An 18,443-nucleotide genomic window follows, 5' to 3' on the forward strand; every position below is an offset into this window, starting at 1 on the left:
GCCCTAAAAGTGACAGGCCATTCGTGTGCATTTGGCATCGTATGGAACATGTGAGTGTTGGCCTAGTGATAGGGGTCACACAAATCAACACTAATCTAGTCAGTTGGGCTCAACCATACATTTCCCAAGAGGAAGTTAATGAAAGAGGAATTTAGAAAAAATGTTCTTAAAGTAACAGTGATATCACTTTCTGAATAACCAGCTTATAGCTTTAGCTCTGTCTTCACTCACCTCCCACTCTCTCCGGCTTCACTTTTCTTTCTTTTCTTCTCTTTTTTCTTTTCTTTTCTTTTTTTTTTCTTTTCTTTTCTCTTCTCTTTTCTTTTCTTTTCTTTTCTTCTTTTCTTTTCTTTTCTCTTTTCTTTTCAATGTTTTCAAATATTTATTTTGAGAGAGAGAGAGAGAACGCGTGCCTGCACGCGCACGCATGGGGGAGGGGCAGAGAGAGAGAGAGAGGAAAAGAGGGAATCCCAAGCAAGCTCTGCATCACCCAACATGGGGCTGGAACCCATGAACCGCGAGATCACAACCTGAGCCAAAATCAAGAGTCGGACGCTTAACCCATTGAGCCACCCAGGCGCCCCTCTGGCTTCTTTTTTTAATAAGCTCAAGTACCTCTGGCTTTAACATTCTCATGACTCTCTGACCTGGGGGTCCAGCCCAGGCCTTTTTCTTAAGTACTAGCCATTTAATTCCAGGATATTGTCCCACTCCATCATGGTCTCTGAACTCTGGTACAACCTAGAAACACCAAAGACAACTTAGGCTGCCCTATGGGTTGTCTATATCTGTGTCAATTACACAGTGTCCTGCTTACTGGAGTTTTATAATGGGTCTTGTCATTTGCTCATATAAGTGCTCTAGCTTCTTTGCTCACCTTCAAGATTGCGTTGGCTTTTCATGGTCCTTTGTATTTCTATATGAATTTTAGAATCAGCTTGTCACCTTCCACAAAAAGTCCTGCTAAGGCTATATTTGGAGTTGCACTCAATCTATAGATGAATTTAAGGAGGACTGACACCTTTACAATATTGAGCCATCCAATCTACGAACATGGTATCTCCCTCCACTGTTTAGTACTTTTAAACTTTCTCAACACCATTCTGTAGTTTGCAGTGAAGAGGTCTTAGACAACTCATGTCAGATTTTTCCTAGGTGTTTTATTTTTTGATATAAAAATATCATTAGAAATAAGCCAGTTTTCTTTTATAAAGGACCTTGGCTTCTACCCCTGGAAGCCTTGCTTTCATGACTTATTTATACTTGTTTTAAAAAAATGATTTAACTCAAACTAAGCAATAGGTTCCTCGTTTTAGGCATATTCACCTGCCCCTGAAACATGAATACTGCGGGGATGCTGGGGAATCATTTACAGAGAAGATAAGGTTTCACGATAATCCTCCACGATAGACTATTAGAGTTGACTGAGGAATCAAAGTCCCCAAGGGGGAGAAAGACATAACTGTGGGGAAAAACTCATTTGTGGAAGCCAAAGTCAGGGCAGAAAGGTATCTGACGAGTCCAGTGGACACGCGTGATGGTCAAACCACCCTGGCTCTCTCAGCTTCAAATCCCTCTTAGACACGACTCTATAGAAACATTCTTAGATTTCCTGCTGTCCACACTTGGGAGCACTTCAGGATGTGAGGTGCCAATGGGTAGTCAGTGGTGTAGAATTAGAAATTCTTGCCTAGAGCTAGGACTTCAATATCGCTTTGCTCAACATCAAGCCTAGAACCTGTTAATTTCGATCACAGAGCAGAGCTCATAGTCATTTTTGCAAGGTGAAGCCATAAAGTTGTCCATTCCCCTGCAGTGAGACCAGGGTAAGTGAGGGGCAGGTGCAGCCAAGCTTCTCACGGATGAAACCTCTTTCCAGGTCTCTAATTTAGAGACTGAAGCTCTTTGCTTGAGCCCTTTTTCTTATAATTAATTTGCCTATCTTCCAGCTATTTGAATTAAAGGAAATGACTGCTAAGCCCCTTGGCAAAAGACCAAATGCCATCTAAAGCCAATAGTAGGATAGATTAGTTCTCCTTAATGACATTTAAAAGTGAAGGGCGTTGTTTCTTATTAAAATGGTGTGTGGAGGGCGTGCCTGAGCGGCTCCGGTCCGTTGAGCGTCTGACTCTTGATTTCTACTCAGGTCATGATCCCAAGGTCGAGGGATTGAGACCTGTATTGGGCTCTGTGCTGGCTGAGTGTGGAGCCTGCCTAAGATTCTCTCCCTCACTCTGCCCCTGTCCCTCGCTCGTGCGTGCACTCTCTCTCTCTCTCTAAAAGTAAAATAAAATAAAGTAAAATAAAGTAAGATAAAACAAAATAAAGTAAAATAAAATAAAATAAAGTAAAATAAAGTAAAATAAAATAAAGTAAAATAAAGTAAGATAAAATAAAATAAAGTAACATAAAATAAAATAAAATAAAGTAAAATAAAATAAAATAAAATAAATAAAATAAAATAAAGTAAAATAAAGTAAGATAAAATAAAATAAAGTAACATAAAATAAAATAAAATAACATAAAATAAAATAAAATAAAATAAAGTAAAATAAAGTAAAATAAAATAAAGTAAAATAAAGTAAGATAAAATAAAATAAAGTAACATAAAATAAAATAAAATAAAATAAAATAAAGTAAAATAAAATAAAATAAAATAAAGTAAAATAAAGTAAAATAAAATAAAATAAAATAAAGTAAGATAAAATAAAATAAAGTAACATAAAATAAAATAAAATAACATAAAATAAAATAAAATAAAGTAAAATAAAATAAAATAAAATAAAGTAAGATAAAATAAAATAAAGTAACAAAATAAAATAAAATAACATAACATAAAATAAAATAAAATAAAATAATAAAATGGTGTATGGAACCCACGGCAAAAGATGGTCTTTCCCACTTAGGATTACAGATCTTATCTTTAATTTTTTAACCAGTAAACCTATGCTCTCATTTTTCTGGCACCCGAGAGATGATATACAGCTCTAGGAAGAGTCTTCTTTCACACATGGCAAAACTTTAAGCAAAGGTTTAAGAATTTTAGATTAATCTTGTACACACAAATACAGAATTTGAGGTAGCACCCTCGCCAGCAACAACCTGCACGGTCACTGGGCCCGCAGAGTCAACACAGAATGAGCGCTGGAAGCCGCCCTGACATCTGGCAAATAGTTTAAGGAGGTTTACTCATGGGGTTTGTATTAGGATAAGGATGGCCTGTAATTTTCCACCTCAGCAGAGCACAGCAGGTCCCAGCGTCTAAGCCGGAATGTGGCCCAAGAGGAATCAGGGGTTATGAATAAAACTTCCTATAGAGGTAGCGGCATTTAGGTAGTGCTGGGCGCTCCAGGGCACCTGCAGTGGCAGAAACAATCAAGGGCCTAGAATTCCCTTTCCAACCCGCCAGAGGAAGGCGGATACCCGTGCCAACCAGAGGTTTGAACTCAGCCCGAGGGAGGTTGGCTTCTCTTTCCATTGAGAAAGTCTGTCCTGGCTTTGCGGGGGGGGGGGGGGGGGGGGGGGGGTGTGGAGCCTGGGGCTGAGAGCAGCACGTGCCGGCCTGAAGCGGGGAGGGTACCCTCCAGGCCCTGAGAATGGACACGCCTGGGCTCCGTACTGGGCTCCGGGCTAAGGAGCCTGTTCCTGCCTCGCACTGGCCTCGCAGGGGAAGAGGTAAGAGGAGGGAAGGTGCCAGAACAGGAGCTGGCTCGCGCTCTGCAGTGAGCCCCCTGAGGCCAGGGGAGGGGCCTCTCCCTGGCTGCTGAATTTAGAAAGAAGGGTATTCTTGGGGCCCTGGTCCTGGCAGCTTTGTCTTTGGGATGTTCATCAGTCCGGGGAAGACCATGCCCTGGTGGGCTAGCGAGGTATCATGCCAAAACATGAGTCCTGGGCCAGCCCTGCCGCCAGCTGGCTGTGGGAAGGTCAAGGCTTTTTTTTGTTTGTTTGTTTTTAATTTTAAAATTATCATTATTTTTTACTTTTTATCTGAAATAACTATAAACTCACAGAAAGTTGCAAAGACAGTACAAGGAAGTCCCTTCTACCCTTCAGCCAGTTTGGTTCCATTTTAGGTAACCACAGCGTGACAGCAAATCCAACAAACTGACATGGGTACAATGCACGTGCTTAGTTCCATGCTTTGAAATTGGCTTTTTTCACCCAGCATAATTCTCTTGAGATCCATCCAGATTGTTACCTGTATCAACGGTTTGTTACTTTTTATTGTGAAGTGGTACACCGGTGCAGGGTGTACAAGTTTGTTTAGCTGTTCATCTATTGCAGGACATCGTAGCTGTTTCCGTTTTGGGGTTATTACAAATACAGGCTCTATGAACAACGTGTACAGGTTTGTGTGTGAACGTGAGCTTTCATTTCTCTGGAGGAAATGCCCCGGAGTTTGATTGCTGGCTTGTGTCTTGAGTTTCTTAAGAAACTGTCAGGGTGTTTTCCAGAATAACTGTATCGTTTTATGTTCAAACAGCAACATATGAGGGATCAGTTTCTCCACATCCTCGCCAGCATTTGGTGTTGCCACTATTTTGAATTGTGGCTATTGTAATGGGGGTTAGTGATATCTCACCAGGGTCTTAATTCTCAATTTGCTTTTCCCCATGACAACTAATGGTGTTAACACATCTTCCATATGCTATTCTCCATCCATGTAACCTCTTTGGTTTTGGATGACAGCCATCATTTCCGGAAGCCAATGCCTTCATGCTTGCATTAAAAAAAAAAAAAAAAAATCAAAACCAAAAACAGCAGGGGCACCTGGGTTGCTCAGTCAGTTAAGCGTCCAACTTGGGCTCAGGTCATGATCTTAAGGGTTGGCGAATTCGAGGCTGGCGAATGGACCTGTCGAAGCTGTCAGCATGGACCTGCTTCAGATCCTCTGTCCTCCTCTCTCTGCCCCTGCGCCACTCTCTTGCTGTCAAAAATAAACATTAAAAAAAATCTTGTAAGAAACAGCAAAAGACTGAACAGGGAACCTACATTTCCACTCCTGGCAGGTTCTAATGGGGCACCCCAACCCTGTGGCTGAGAGGTCAAACAAAGCAGAGAGCCAAGATTTTCATCATTACTGGTGGTGACAAGAACCCCAACTCCTTCTGCCATCAGAAAGGATTATGTGGGGAGCCTGCACGTCCACCCCACTGCCCCGGAGCGATAACAAGGTCCCGCCCTTCCCCACTAGGGGGCGTCGGAAGAGGCTTCCTGCAGAGTCAGAACTCTTATCACCCTTGTGCGATCTGGGGAGGCCAGGGGAAACGCAGCCCCCTGACCACCATTGATGAGGCAGCCCCCAGCCCCCTTCCGCCGCTGGAATGATGGCAAGAGGAAGCCAGCTAGACCGGGTTTAAATGAGATCCAGAGTCTCATAACCTAATACGTAAAATGCCCCCCTTTCAGATGAAAATCATTCATCATACCAACCAGGAAAGTCTCAACTGGCACAAGAAAAGGATAAGCAATAGACATCAACAATAAGAGATGACAGGGATGTTAGCATTATCTGACAAAATGTAAAGCAGCCATGATAAAAATCCTTCAAAGAATAATTGTGTGCATACTTGAAATCATTGAAATGAAAAGAGCAAACATCTCAGCAAAGAAATAGAAGACATAAAGGAAAACCAAAGAAAATTTTAGAATGCAGAAATGCCACGACTGAAACAAGTCAGTGTATGGGCTCAACAGCAGACTAGAGTGGACGGAGGAAGGACTCTGTGTATTTGCAGACGGAACAACACAAGTCCGTGGATCTCAACATAAAGGAAGTAGCTTGGGGCTGGGGTGGGGGGTGTTGGTGAGGACACTGCCTCAAAAACCTGTGGAGCCAAAACTAAAATGCCATTAATGTCTTTGAAGAAGATGAAAGAAGGTAGGACTCTAAAAGTACTTGAAAAAATGGCTGAAAACAAAGTTGGCAAGAGACCTAAACGTATAAATTGAAGAATCTTGAGTGAGTCTCAGACAGAATAAACACAATAAATCCAATGCTAAGACATTCAGAGTTGTCTCTGAAAACGAAAGACAAAGAAAGAAATCTTGAAAGTGAGAGAAAAAACATCTTCCTTATAAGGGGAAAAATTTGAATGACTGTAGATTTCTCATCAGAAACCATGAAGGCCTGAAGGAAATGGCGCAACATGTTTCAAGTGCTGAGAGAAAAGAACTGTCAACTCAGAATTCTGTCTCCAGGAAGGAAGGGGCAAATCAAGGCATCTAAATTATGTTTGATGGTTGAAGCAAAAAATCACAGCATTGTGTAATGTGATCCTAAATTTAAGTAAAGGAAATATTTAAAACAATTATAAACTGGAGAAGATAACGAGACATGAAGAGAGGTAAGCTTTCTGCATTTCATTCAAATTGGTAAAATGATGACACCAGCAGACTGTGATGAGTTACACACACACACACACACACAATGTAATGCTTAATATCTACAGCAGCCACTGGGGCGCCTGGGTGGCTCAGTCGGTTAAGCGTCCGACTTCGGCCCAGGTCACGATCTCGCGGTCCATGAGTTCGAGCCCCGCGTCGGGCTCTGTGCTGACAGCTCAGAGCCTGGAGCCTGCTTCCGGTTCTGTGTCTCCCTCTCTCTGTCCCTCCCCCGTTCATGCTCTGTCTCTCTCTGTCTCAAAAATAAATAAATGTTAAAAAAAAAAATATCTACAGCAACCACTAAAGCCATACAAAGAGATATATTCAAAAACAGTATAGATCAAAATGGGATTCTAAAAGTGTTCAAGTAACCCATGGGAAGGCAGGTCAAAGAAAACGGAGAAATGAAACCCGAGAGAAGAACAGTAAGTCAAAATATAAACGGGCAGGCTTAGGCCCTAACTTTATTAACAATTATATTAAATGTAAATGATCCAAATACACTAACTAAAGATAGAGATAGACATAGATTAAAAAACATGATCCAACTATATGCTGTCTACATCTACTTACATATAAGGTTGTAGATATATTGACTATTGAAGGATGGAAAAGATACACCATGCAAACGTTAATTAGAAAGAAAAGCAGGAGTGACAACATTAATGTCAGATAAAGCAGATATCAGAGTAAAGAAAACTACTAGAGAGAAGTATGGGCGAAAAAAGAAATATTCAAAAACCAGTTTCAATTTCTATGTAATAGCAATAAATTCATGGATACTAAAATTAAAAGTATGATGTAATTTATAATTGATTTAAAAAAGAGAAATACTTGGATTTAATTCTAGCCAAACATATACAAGAACTTGTAAATCTATAAAATGCTGATGAAAAAAATTAAAGATCTAAATAAACAGGAGCCATATCATATTCATGGATTGGAAGAGTCAACAATAGTAAAGATACCAATTCTCCCCAAACTGATATACAAATTGAATGCAATTCCTATAAAAAAAATCTCAGTAAGATTTAAAATCTGGGGCTAGGATAAAAAAACAAACAAAACAAAACTTAGACTCGACACCAAAAACACTTGATCCACAAAAGAAAGAATTGACAAATAAGACTTCATCAAAATTAAACTATTTTTCTCTGTGAAAGATCCTGGGAGGGGCGCCTGGGTGGCTCAGTTGCTTAAATGTCAGACTTTGGTTCAGGTCATGATCTCGCTGCTTGTGGGTTTGAGCCCTGCGTGTGCTGACAGCAGAGAGCTCACTTCAGATCCTCTGTCTCCCTCTCTCTCTCTCTCTGCCCCTCCTGTGCATTTGCTCTTTCTCTCTTTCTCTCTCCCAAATATACGTTAAAAAAAAGAAAGAAGGAAAAAAGATGAAATGGGAGAAAATACCTGCAAGCCATGTCTTTTTCTAAATTTTTTTTAAAAAAATGTCTTATTTGGGGCGCCTGGGTGGCGCAGTCGGTTAAGCTTCCGACTTCAGCCAGGTCACGATCTCGCGGTCCGTGAGTTCGAGCCCCGCGTCGGGCTCTGGGCTGATGGCTCAGAGCCTGGAGCCTGTTTCCGATTCTGTGTCTCCCTCTCTCTCTGCCCCTCCCCCGTTCATGCTCTGTCTCTCTCTGTCCCAAAAATAAATAAACGTTGAAAAAAAAATTAAAAAAAAAATGTCTTATTTATTTCCGAGAGGGAGAGGGAGACAGCATGTGAGCTGGGGAGGGGCAGAGAGAGAGAGGGAGGCACAGAATCCGAAGGAGGCTCCAAGCTGTCAGCGCAGAGCCCGACACGGGTCTCGAACTCACGAACCATGAGATCATGACCTGAGCCGAAGTCACACGCTTAACCGACTGAGCTACTCAGGCACCCCTGCAAGCCACGTCTTGACAAAGGACTAGGATCTAGAATGTATAAAGAACTCTTAAAACTTAACAAAAAAAACCAATCTAATGAGATAATGGGCAAAAGACATGAGGGGACATTTCACAGAACAGGATAAGCAGATGGCAAATAAGCACATGGAAAGACGTGCAAAATCATTCACCACGGGGGAAATAAAAGTTAAAACCACAATAATGCACCACAATACACTTGTCAGAATGGCCACATAAAAAAACAGTGACAACACCAAATGCTGGCAGATTTTCAGAAACTGGATCACGCAGACATTGCTGGTGGGAACGTAAAATGGCGGTCTGGAAAAGTTAAAAATGAAAAATTAAAGAAACCCGAGATTTTAACTGCCATGGGATCTTAACTGACATTACATTCCAGAGAAATAAAGACTTATGGTCATAGAAAAATCTGCACACGAATGTTCTTAGAAGCTTTATTTGTAATAGCCGAAAGCTGGAAAAAAATCTAAATATCCTTCCATGGGTGAATAAACCATGGTACGTCCATACCATGGAATGCTACTCAGTAATAAAAAGGAAGACCACTCAAAAACCTGGATGAATTTCCAGAGAGTTATACTCAGCTAAAAAATTCAATTTATTTTATTATTTTTCAAATTTAAAAAAAGTCTTTAAAAAGTGCATTTATTTTGAGAGAGCGAGCGAGCGAGGGAGGGAGGGGCAGAGAGAGAATCCCAAGCAGGCTCCTCAATGTCAGCGCAGAGTTTGACGAGGGGCTTGGACCCATGAACCGTGAGATCATGACCTGAGCTGAAACCAAGAGTTAGACGCTTAACCAACTGAGCCACCCAGGTGCCCCTGTGTGATTCCATTTATTTAATGTTCTCCAAATGACAAAATTAGAGAGATAGAGATTAAGGACAGATTAAGGGGGAGTTACGGGCAGGAGGGACCCCCTTGCATCTTGACTGTATCAACATCAATATCCTGGTTACGACGTGGTATGTTTTCAGGACATCATCAAAGGAGAAAACAGGGGAAAGGGGGCATTTCATACAACTGTGGATGAAGTATGATATATCTGCAATGATCTGACAATAATGTTTGGCCTGATTTTAAGAAGTACATTCCAGGGGCGCCTGGGTGGTCAGTTAAGCGTCCCACGTTGGCTTAGGTCATAATTTTGCGGTTCATGGGTTCAAGCACTACATTGAGCTCTGTGCTGACAGCTCAGAGCCTGGAGCCTGCTTGAGATTCTGTGTCTCCCTCTCTCTCTGTCCCCTCCCCGCTCATACTCTCTCTCTCTCAAAAATGAAAACAAAAACATTAAAAAAATTAAAAAGTAAACTCTGTATGATTCTGCTTACATTAAGTTCAAAGGTAAACTAACCTAAGAACGATAGAAATCAGAACAGTGATCACCTCTGGCAGGGAAGGGGCATGAAAAATCCGGGGGGCAATGGAAATGTTCTGTACTCTGTTTTGGGCAATGGCCACACATACCTACATGTATAGAAATGTATTTAAGCCAAGTATCTATGATTTGTGTGCTTTTATCTTTTGTACGTTAAATCATGTACATGGGCCAATCCTACCAGTCCCGCAAATTATTTTTGTCTGTACGATCACGTCTCAGAAACAGAAGTTGGACGGATCTCTCCTTCTAGTCGTTTAAGATTGTCTAATATCCTTGAATTAAGGTAACGTTCACCCTGGATTCAGCTAAAACACTGGGGATTTTTCTTCCCTTTAGAGCTAAAGGGAATCCCTGGGTTTTAAGAATTTATAAATGGTAATGTGTAGAATGCAAAGCAAATTGATTTTTGAGGGAAAAAATTCTAGGTAGTGATCATAATCACGATGGGCCATTTTTCACCTGTGAGATGGTTTTGCTAATCCTGCAGGCCCACCTACTTCATTGGGCACGTGTCCAGCTACAAGAAAAACCACCGGGCCCCTTGTCCCGCTCCTACTGCTGAGATCTGCACTGTAGTGGGCAGGGGACCCTGAGGCCCAGTGCCTCGTGGCCGCAGTGCAGTAAATCCCACCTTGCATTTCTGGCCCTCCTGAGCCTTCTGGAACCGTGGGCGCCTCTGAGCCTCCGAGGCAGCGCCCATCTCCGGGAGAGGGAGCCTCTCTGCCCTCCGTGACTTCGGGACTCAGCGCAAATGTTGTCCTTTCACACCTGTCTTACCTTCAGGATGCCAGCAAACAGAAGAATAATAAAACCTGCGGTACAAGTGCCCCAGCACTGGATGGCTCCCGTGTGGGCGCTGAGGGCCAGCTACCCCTGGCGGTGGGGGGGAGGGGGGGAGTGGGGGCGTGGCCTCGGCAGGTGCCGTATCATCGGTCAGTTCCTAACACTGATGCTTGCACCCAAGTGCTTCACGTTCTTCAACCCATCTGGACGTGAAACTTGCTCTTCTGTGGCCAGGAGGCAACAGCTCTTCCCTTTGTTGCGATCTACGCCCATCAAGAACTGGGGTACCTTGGACAGAATTCTAACCAGGACCGGGGGCAGCCCCACTGTAAACAGCTGAACTCTGGTTCATGTCCCAGTGTCTTTGGAGTGTGGGTTCTGACAACCAGTCTGCAGGAGCCGGACCAACTCTCATTTCTGGCCATGTACAGCGGATTCCTAGTCCGGAACATTCTCCTCTCCAACTCCCCGCCTGACCCATGAGAGGCCCGCCTTTCAGTGTCGCTCAGCAATGTCTCTCTTTTCGGTTCCACAGTGACCAATTTAAATAAAAGGCCTAACACAAAAATCAGGCAAATATGTTTAATTTTTTAAAATAACTGATGGCAAAATAAAATATTTACATCACATCATACTGTGTAAACATGTAAGGTCTCTGTACAAAGAAATATACATGCAAAATAATGTAAAAATTTAACTGAAATAATAAAAGAAACAATACACAAATAAAAGTTGTGAGGTTACGAATACACATCCAGTTTTGAATCCAATTTCTTTTAAAAAGTTTCTGTACAATTTTACAAGAAACAAACAAAAACCCAACAAAAGAATAAATAAAATACATTGGAAGCTGCAAAGCTTAACTCCGCCCGGTTCATGGCTCAAGACCCAGGTGTCTGGCTGGCTGGGGAAGTGGGCCGGTCGCGTTCGTAGTGGATCTCACACAACAAAGATAAAAAGACATTCAGAAAAATTCAAGCGTGCCCAGAAAGCCCGCGGCTTGTTGACAGGTGTCCCCATGCCAGCGTTAATTCTGCCACAGTGACGCAGACGTCACAGATGCCAGCCTCAAGGCGGCTAGTGCTTAATTGGCTTTTATTTCTTACCAAAAGCTCAAAATCCAGCCAATTTTTGTACAGAAAGTGGAACGTCAAAAAGTCTAAAAAGTAGTAAATGGCCAGACCGATTTTGGGAAAAAAAATAATACTTTGGCATTCTGAATAATAGCATAATAAATTTGAAAACATTACCCTATTATCCAGTTTTATATTCAGAGTATGAAATCACTTTTTACAGTCCTCGAAACTGACAAATTTCACGCAGAGTTAAATCTCCTTGAACTGATGGCACAGGGCTCCACCCCCACCCCCCCCCCCCCGCCCCCGACACACGCACAAAACCATAAAGCTCACTGTACGAAGTATGTGCTTTTTCTATGTATTTATTACAGGTACAACAGAGGTCTTCATAAATAGTTGCATAAAATGTTAAAGCCACAACATTGCACATGATATGAAATAAAACCAAAAAAACCCCAATGAGTGCATTTACAGTATTTTCATCTGACTGTATACTGCTCGACAATCTGATTGACGGCTTGGGGGTAGGAAGCAGGGGGAGGGGACATCGGGGTGGGACCCAACCTGACGTCCTGGGTTGATGGGCAGAACCCTCTGACCTCCTCCAAAGGAAGCCCTGGGCGGTGGGGGTGGGGGGAGAGGGGGGGACAGGAGGGAGGGAAGGACAGACCGAAGGCAGGACCAGTCTTATATACAAATAAGGCCTACATTTCATCAGAGCAGAACGATTCATTCTAGTTTTATGCAAAAGTCTGAGGTTGAATGCACGTTTCAGGAGCCTGGTCTGGCGTCCCGGTGAGACGCACGCAGACCCGGCGGCTAGGAAAGCTCAGAGCCAGGTGGACCCTGAGCTCTGGACGAGGCCGTGGGGAGGGCCGCCTCGAGGGGGGAGTCCTCCCCAGGGGTGTCCAGTATCTCTGTTTTGTTCGTTAACACCAGTGGTTGAACATAGGCATTTCGTGTCCTTGAATAAATCCTGGAAAATGTTAAATTTGCAAAATTCTATTCGTGTGTATTTAAAAAAGTTTCTTTTCTTTTTTTTGCAGAAACCTGAATAAAAGACTGTGGTACAGCAATGCTGTCTCCGCTCACGAAGAGTGTGCAAGAAGGTCCTCCACCCCAGCACAGCGTGCTCCCGAGCCCCGGGCACCGCCGAGCACAGCTCACCCGGAACGCAATGTCACACGATGAACGTACGGCAGCTCATCAGTCATGTTGGTTTGTGTTTCTCTTCGAAATTCAAATTAACAGCTGATTGGCAGGTGAAAGAGAATGAGAGAGAACTTCAGGATGGGTCAGACTCTAGGCAAAAGCCTGCTCTGTAAGAAGTTTTTAACGCTACGGATAGGTCGAACATCGTTCTGGTGTTTGCGCCGCTCAATGAAGGAAGTCAGTCTGGACGTGTCGAGGACGCCCGCACCTTTGCCACTGCCTTGGCCCGCCTGCAGCCACTGCTCCTGGAGGGCCAGAGCAGCCGAGGGACGCTTGGCAGGGTCCTCTTGGAGGAGGAAACACACGAACTCCTTGGCCTTCTGGCTCACTCCTTTGAAGCAGTCCTCTGGGAAGCTAAAGTCTAGTCGGCAAATGTTCAGGCAGGTCTCCTCCACGCTGTCGTCGAGGAAGGGGGACACGCCACTGAGAAGCACATATGTGAGCACTCCGACACTCCATGTATCCGAGGTCAGGGAGATGGGGTTCCCAAGGATGACTTCGGGGGCCGCAAACTCGGGGTTCCCCAGCAACTGGTGGATGTAGTAGGTCGTGTTGAGTTGGACAGCATCTCCAAAGTCAGCCAGTTTGATCGTTGGCTTGGCCGAACTCTGATCCACCAGGATGTTTTCAGGCTAGGAGACAGGATAAGACAAGGTCATTTCCATCTGTCCCCATCCCACGCTTAACACACGATGCTCAACGGGAATCCAGGAGGCCGGCTGGAAGAGACTGTTCACACGCAAAACAGGACGAAACTTAGAGCGTGTCGGCCCACGGAGGAGTCAGCCTCGCCTGTCGGGGACAGCCCTCTCGGGAGACCGAGGTGGAGTTGCCGCGCCGAAGGGCCCTGGCTTAGGAAGCTGGGTGTTGTTCTCACTCCTGGCACTAACAGAAACATTCGCCTTCCTTTCTCAGCTGCCACTGAACCAGTCCCACACCGGCCTCACGAAACTCACAGGAACTTTCCGGAACTCATGGAATGTGTGAAGAGTACTTTACTGATCGTTTATAGCATCAAAAGTAAATCTTAAAAACGGAGATTAGAGACCCGTGTGCCCATTACCCACCTCCTCGTACTTGTACCCCCTCCCCCCGGGCCTCCTGGCCTGGATGCAGTGCAGAAGCTGAGAGGCCCTGTGCTCAGACACGCCGGCCTCGGCCCCGGGAAGCCCACTAACCTTGAGGTCCAGGTGCGCTATCCTGCAGTTGTGAAGGTATCGGACGGCTTCCAGAACCTCCCCCAGATACGCCCTGATCTTCCCTTCGGTGAGGTTTCCCCATCGCACCACACAGTCCAGGAGACGTCCCTGGTCAGCCCTGTGGAGGCAGGAATGCGCACGATGCTCGTCACGGCGCTGACCTCTCCTGCGTAACAGGAGACGGGCGGCTGCGGGTGGGCCCCTTGTTAACGTCCTACAAGGCTGGGGTTTCGGAATCGTACCTCCACCTAAAGGCGCGACTCTATCAAGAGGGTCGTTTCTTTCCAACCTCATTATGGATGCGAGCGGGGAACAAGGTCACTCAGCCCCCAGAGGGAGTGGGGAGGCAGACAGCAGCACATGTGGGCTCCTGCCCAGCCTCTGAGACATTGAGGACCCGGCCTGGGCAAGCCATCTGCTCTTGGATAGAATGAAGTGATACCACCTCCCCGAGCCTTAGTTTTACCACCTATAAAATGGGCGATGGGAAGGCCAAATGAGATAATGTAAGAGCTGATGTCACAGGGTGATGAGAAAACAGCCACTTGGTCTTAATGCCTGGGCTCCACAGCATGACAAGCCTGCTCCACCCAGAATCCGAGCATTTGCACAGACGCCGAGCTCACGGTCTTCCTGGGCGCCTTTTAAAATAAGAACTCAGAGGGGAGCCGTGAAGAGTTCTAAGGAATGCGGTCACCCTGCTCACTTGTGACCCGGGAGGGAGGACTGCCCCCTCCCCACCATTTCTGGGATCTGTAAGGATAGAAGCCTTGACAGTAACTGAAACTGTGCCTTCCATCAAAATGACCCGTTTCCATGTCCCCAAAGTGGGAGCTTGGAAGCCGAAGGAACTACCTGCCGACCCGTGTGGGTAGCTGGTGCTTCTTGCTTCATGCTGGACTCAAAAGGCTTCCCTACTTTGAATCACTGCTGATGTAAAAGCCACTGACACAGCACTGCCCGCGTGCCAGGGACGACACACTCTCTGTCAGCTCACTTAGTCCTCACGCCAGCTTCTTCAACTGAAGGCCACAATTGCAATGTGGTGGTCTGGCCCCGGCCTCCCTGAACCCCAGCCTACGCTGCCCCCTTTGCTTGCAAAACAGAAACTGCTAGGAAAACCAGCCATTTGTCTGATAACAAGGTCATCAAGGAGAATGTGGTAGTAAGACATCCGCTATGAAAAAAATCCTATTAACAGTATGGTGAGGCCAAACCATTTAGTTTTCCGCTAAAAAGAAAGGACAGCTGAACATACGTAAATTTTACACCAGAAACGGACGTCTTGCCAATTTTTGATGAGGACTTTAGTTTTTGTTGAAAAATCCCCAGATGATCAGTAGCTATTAGTCACCCAGCATCTCAAGTCCGAAAGGAGCCTCCCAGGTACTGAGGTCTCTGCCTGGATGTCATTTTAGTGCCACAACAAGCCCCATTACAAGATTTTTAAAAATTCTAAGGTTGCGAAAGGAGCCCCAGGTACAGAGCCAATGAGATAGGGAGCACGGACAGAAGCCAGACTGGGCTGTGCCCAGGCCCCAAGTCCCCTGACGTGCCCTTTGCCCATGATGCTCAGCGTAGGGGGACGTCTTGGGGGCCTGCCGTCCTCCCTCTGCCATCTGACATGTCTGCTAATCCAAAGACGGAGGCTGCGACAGGCCCCCGACACTCCAGCAGGAGCTTTACCCTGGGGGGGGGGGCAGGGGAGATGGTCTTGACGCATGCCCTCCCCCGGCCTTGCCCTCTGAAGGCACTTCCAAATTCTTTACAAAAAGCAATACAACACACAGAAAAATCCAACACAGGGCCTTGAAGGGGTCCCTGCAAATGACGGGCTCCTAGAGCCCGAGTCCCACTGTCAGGAAGAATGTGTCCTAGAGGCTCTGAGGAGGCCTTCCTGTCTGTCCTACTCTGTCCCCCTGAGAATGCATCAAGGAACTACTAAATGGCACAGAATATTTTGCTTTTACCAGTGGAAAGAAGTTGTAAATCCATGTAAATATATGAAAGGACTCCCTAGTAAAAAAAAAAGAAGGAATAGGTATTTAAACCCAGCTAAACGCCCCTGTATTTCACAGAGGCCAGAATGTTCTAGGGTGGGCTTCCCAAACGCGTACAGCTAACACTTTGGAACAGATAGTTCTCGGCTGTGGGGCCATCCTGGGCAGCATCCCTGGCCTCCACCCTCTAGATGTCAGGGGAACCCCCAACCCAAGCAAGTCTCCGGGCATGTCCAAATGTCCCCTGGGGAGCAACACTGCCCCCGAGTGAGGACCGATGCTCTCGGGTCACAGTTTTCACTGTTCAGATGACTGACGTGTTCGCTGAGATGGCACTGAGGCCCTGGAGTGCCACGGGGAGCAGGGGGGCTGCTCTGGCTGGAGGTGCCCCCCTCCCCCTGTCCTGACCATCCTGCAGGGGGTGGGCATGAGCCCTGAGGGGCAGGACTGGATGCCCAAAGCATCGGGGATGAGAGAGCTCTTAGTGACTCCACCCTGGGCCCCCGGCAGCACATGAGTCTTCAGAGGCCGGGCCTCTGGGGGATCCCGTGAACCAGGTGGCATCTCCAGGCCGACACCCAGAGGGAACCTGGGCAGTGCTGGGGTGTTCTGATGCTAGGCTGGTTGCTCCCTCGTTTGGACAGCGCACGCTAAAGACTATACTTCTTTCTACCGTTACTGGAAAGCTCTAGAACTGTGGTCTCTGACAGTAGGCTTTTCTTTTGTATTTTACACGTTCTGTGGATCCCCAAATGCCACTCTCTGCCCTTCTTAGAGAACAAACAACAATAAGATCACTTAAAGTTGAGGCAGAGGCTCCCAAGCTGGGGACGGAAGGGGGTGTGTACGCACATTTCCAAAACCAGGATGTAGCTGGTGGGGGTCTCGAAGCTATCAAGGAGGCCAACAAGCAGCGGGTGCTGGAGGTTCTGCAGGATTCCAAGCTCGTGGGTGACCTGGTCACGCTTCATCAACTTCTTGTTCACAAACTTAGTGGCCACTGCTCGTTTGGTTCCTTTTTGATCACATTTCTTAACGACAGAGAATCTGCCCCTGGAAAATACGCCAAGAAGGTCACTTTCAGACGACTCTGAGTCTGTCATGGACAAGAAACTGTTAACCTAAATGGACCGGGGGCGGGGCAGCCTCCCCTGTCCACAGGCCCTGGCCACTCGTGGAGGAACGACGGCCCGCGACGGCCCCGAGGAAGCCTGCCAGTCTCCGAGCCCCTCAGTCATGCGTCTCCTCTCCTTCCTAGAGGCAAACTCCATCTCCTCACCCTGTGTGACCTCCTGACCTCAAATTCGGCAGAAGTGACATGTGAGACCAACCAGGCAGCCTCCGCCTCTGCTGTCATGGAAAGCCTTCCTCACCATGTCAAGAAGCCTGGGATGCACTTGGTGGCCCCCAGTCACCCTGTGCCCCCTTTTGGAAAGGAGTGTCACTGCTGTCACAGTGCCTGACCTGCAGGACGCCTGTGTGGGGCCGGTCACTCATCAGCACCCACGGCCTCTGGAGCTGTCCCCAGTGAGCCACACCGAAGAAGCCTCAGTGGCACCTTGACCCAACCTGGAAAATAGGGTCTTGGACCTCAAGTCTGAGCCCGCTACCATAGGATGGGGTGAAGTCTGGGGAGTACCGGGGAGTGCAAGGAATAGAAATCACCCTGTGGTGGGAAGAAAACGGCCACACCACTCTGCTACTTCTCCCACAGAAGGGCAGTCTGTTTCTCTTCCCTGAACCTGGCCTGGCCAGTGGTATTTCTGACCCACACACCGCGGAAGAAGCGCGGCCGCTGATTTCTGAGGCCGAGCCTTGAGAGGCCCTGAGGCTTCTGCCGTCACGTGAGGAAGCCCAGGGCGAAAGTCTATGTGGAGAGAGGCCCAGCGTCCCAGCCAACTGAGCCCAGGAGAAACCCGCGGATAGCTGCCCGATCACTCCACACGTGGCCAGAAGTGAGAAGTCAGCGCTGCCTCGAGACAGCAAGTGGGTGCCCGTGCAGCGATGGACAGCGGACAGACAGGTCAGCCCGATACACGCAGGTATGTGCACAGGTAGCTGGAGCCACGAGACCCAGCGCAGCCACTCGAATGGAGGAGGCCACTCTGGGGGTTTCTTGGAAAGCTTTTTAAAAGCGACAAGCTCAGCTGTCATGCTTTTGACCTTCTTGCTGCCTGGGTCAGGACTGGAGAAGTGGAGGAGAGCGTGTGGATGGGCAGCAGAGTCGAGCCAGAGGGCCGGAGGGCCCTGCTGACCACCGCCCGAGCCCTGGCTGCCCTTCTGGAAGGGAGGAGCCCCTCTCTCTGCTCATGCAGGCGTGCCCTGCATCTCCAATGCACGTCTCCACAGACAATTCAAGTCTGCCGGGCACACTCAGCCTTTCCTAGCTGAGCCTCCAAAGGAGAATTAAGTCGCACAAAAAGGGTTTGAGCGACTCTCCTCCAACTTCTCCCAAGGACACGACAGCTGGTTCGGTCCTAGACGCACAGCAGAGGAGTTGA

General features: G+C 46.6%; 1 protein-coding gene across 2 annotated transcripts in view; it reads right to left on the bottom strand.

Moving 5' to 3' along the window:
• Positions 1–11,020: 11,020 nt before the first annotated feature.
• Positions 11,021–18,443, bottom strand: part of TRIO (trio Rho guanine nucleotide exchange factor) — a 353,418-nt gene continuing 345,995 nt past the window's right edge. For both annotated transcript variants that reach the window (XM_053202016.1, XM_053202021.1), the window contains exons 55-57: positions 16,795–16,995; positions 13,922–14,060; positions 11,021–13,375 (exon numbers count right to left, since the gene is read on the bottom strand). In XM_053202016.1, the coding sequence (XP_053057991.1) occupies positions 12,827–13,375; positions 13,922–14,060; positions 16,795–16,995 (889 nt within the window). In that variant the 3' untranslated portion in view covers positions 11,021–12,826. The remainder of the gene's footprint in view (positions 13,376–13,921; positions 14,061–16,794; positions 16,996–18,443) is intronic.

The sequence above is a fragment of the Acinonyx jubatus genome, chromosome A1 (assembly GCF_027475565.1).
Source record: "Acinonyx jubatus isolate Ajub_Pintada_27869175 chromosome A1, VMU_Ajub_asm_v1.0, whole genome shotgun sequence".
Taxonomy (NCBI): Eukaryota; Metazoa; Chordata; class Mammalia; order Carnivora; family Felidae; genus Acinonyx; species Acinonyx jubatus.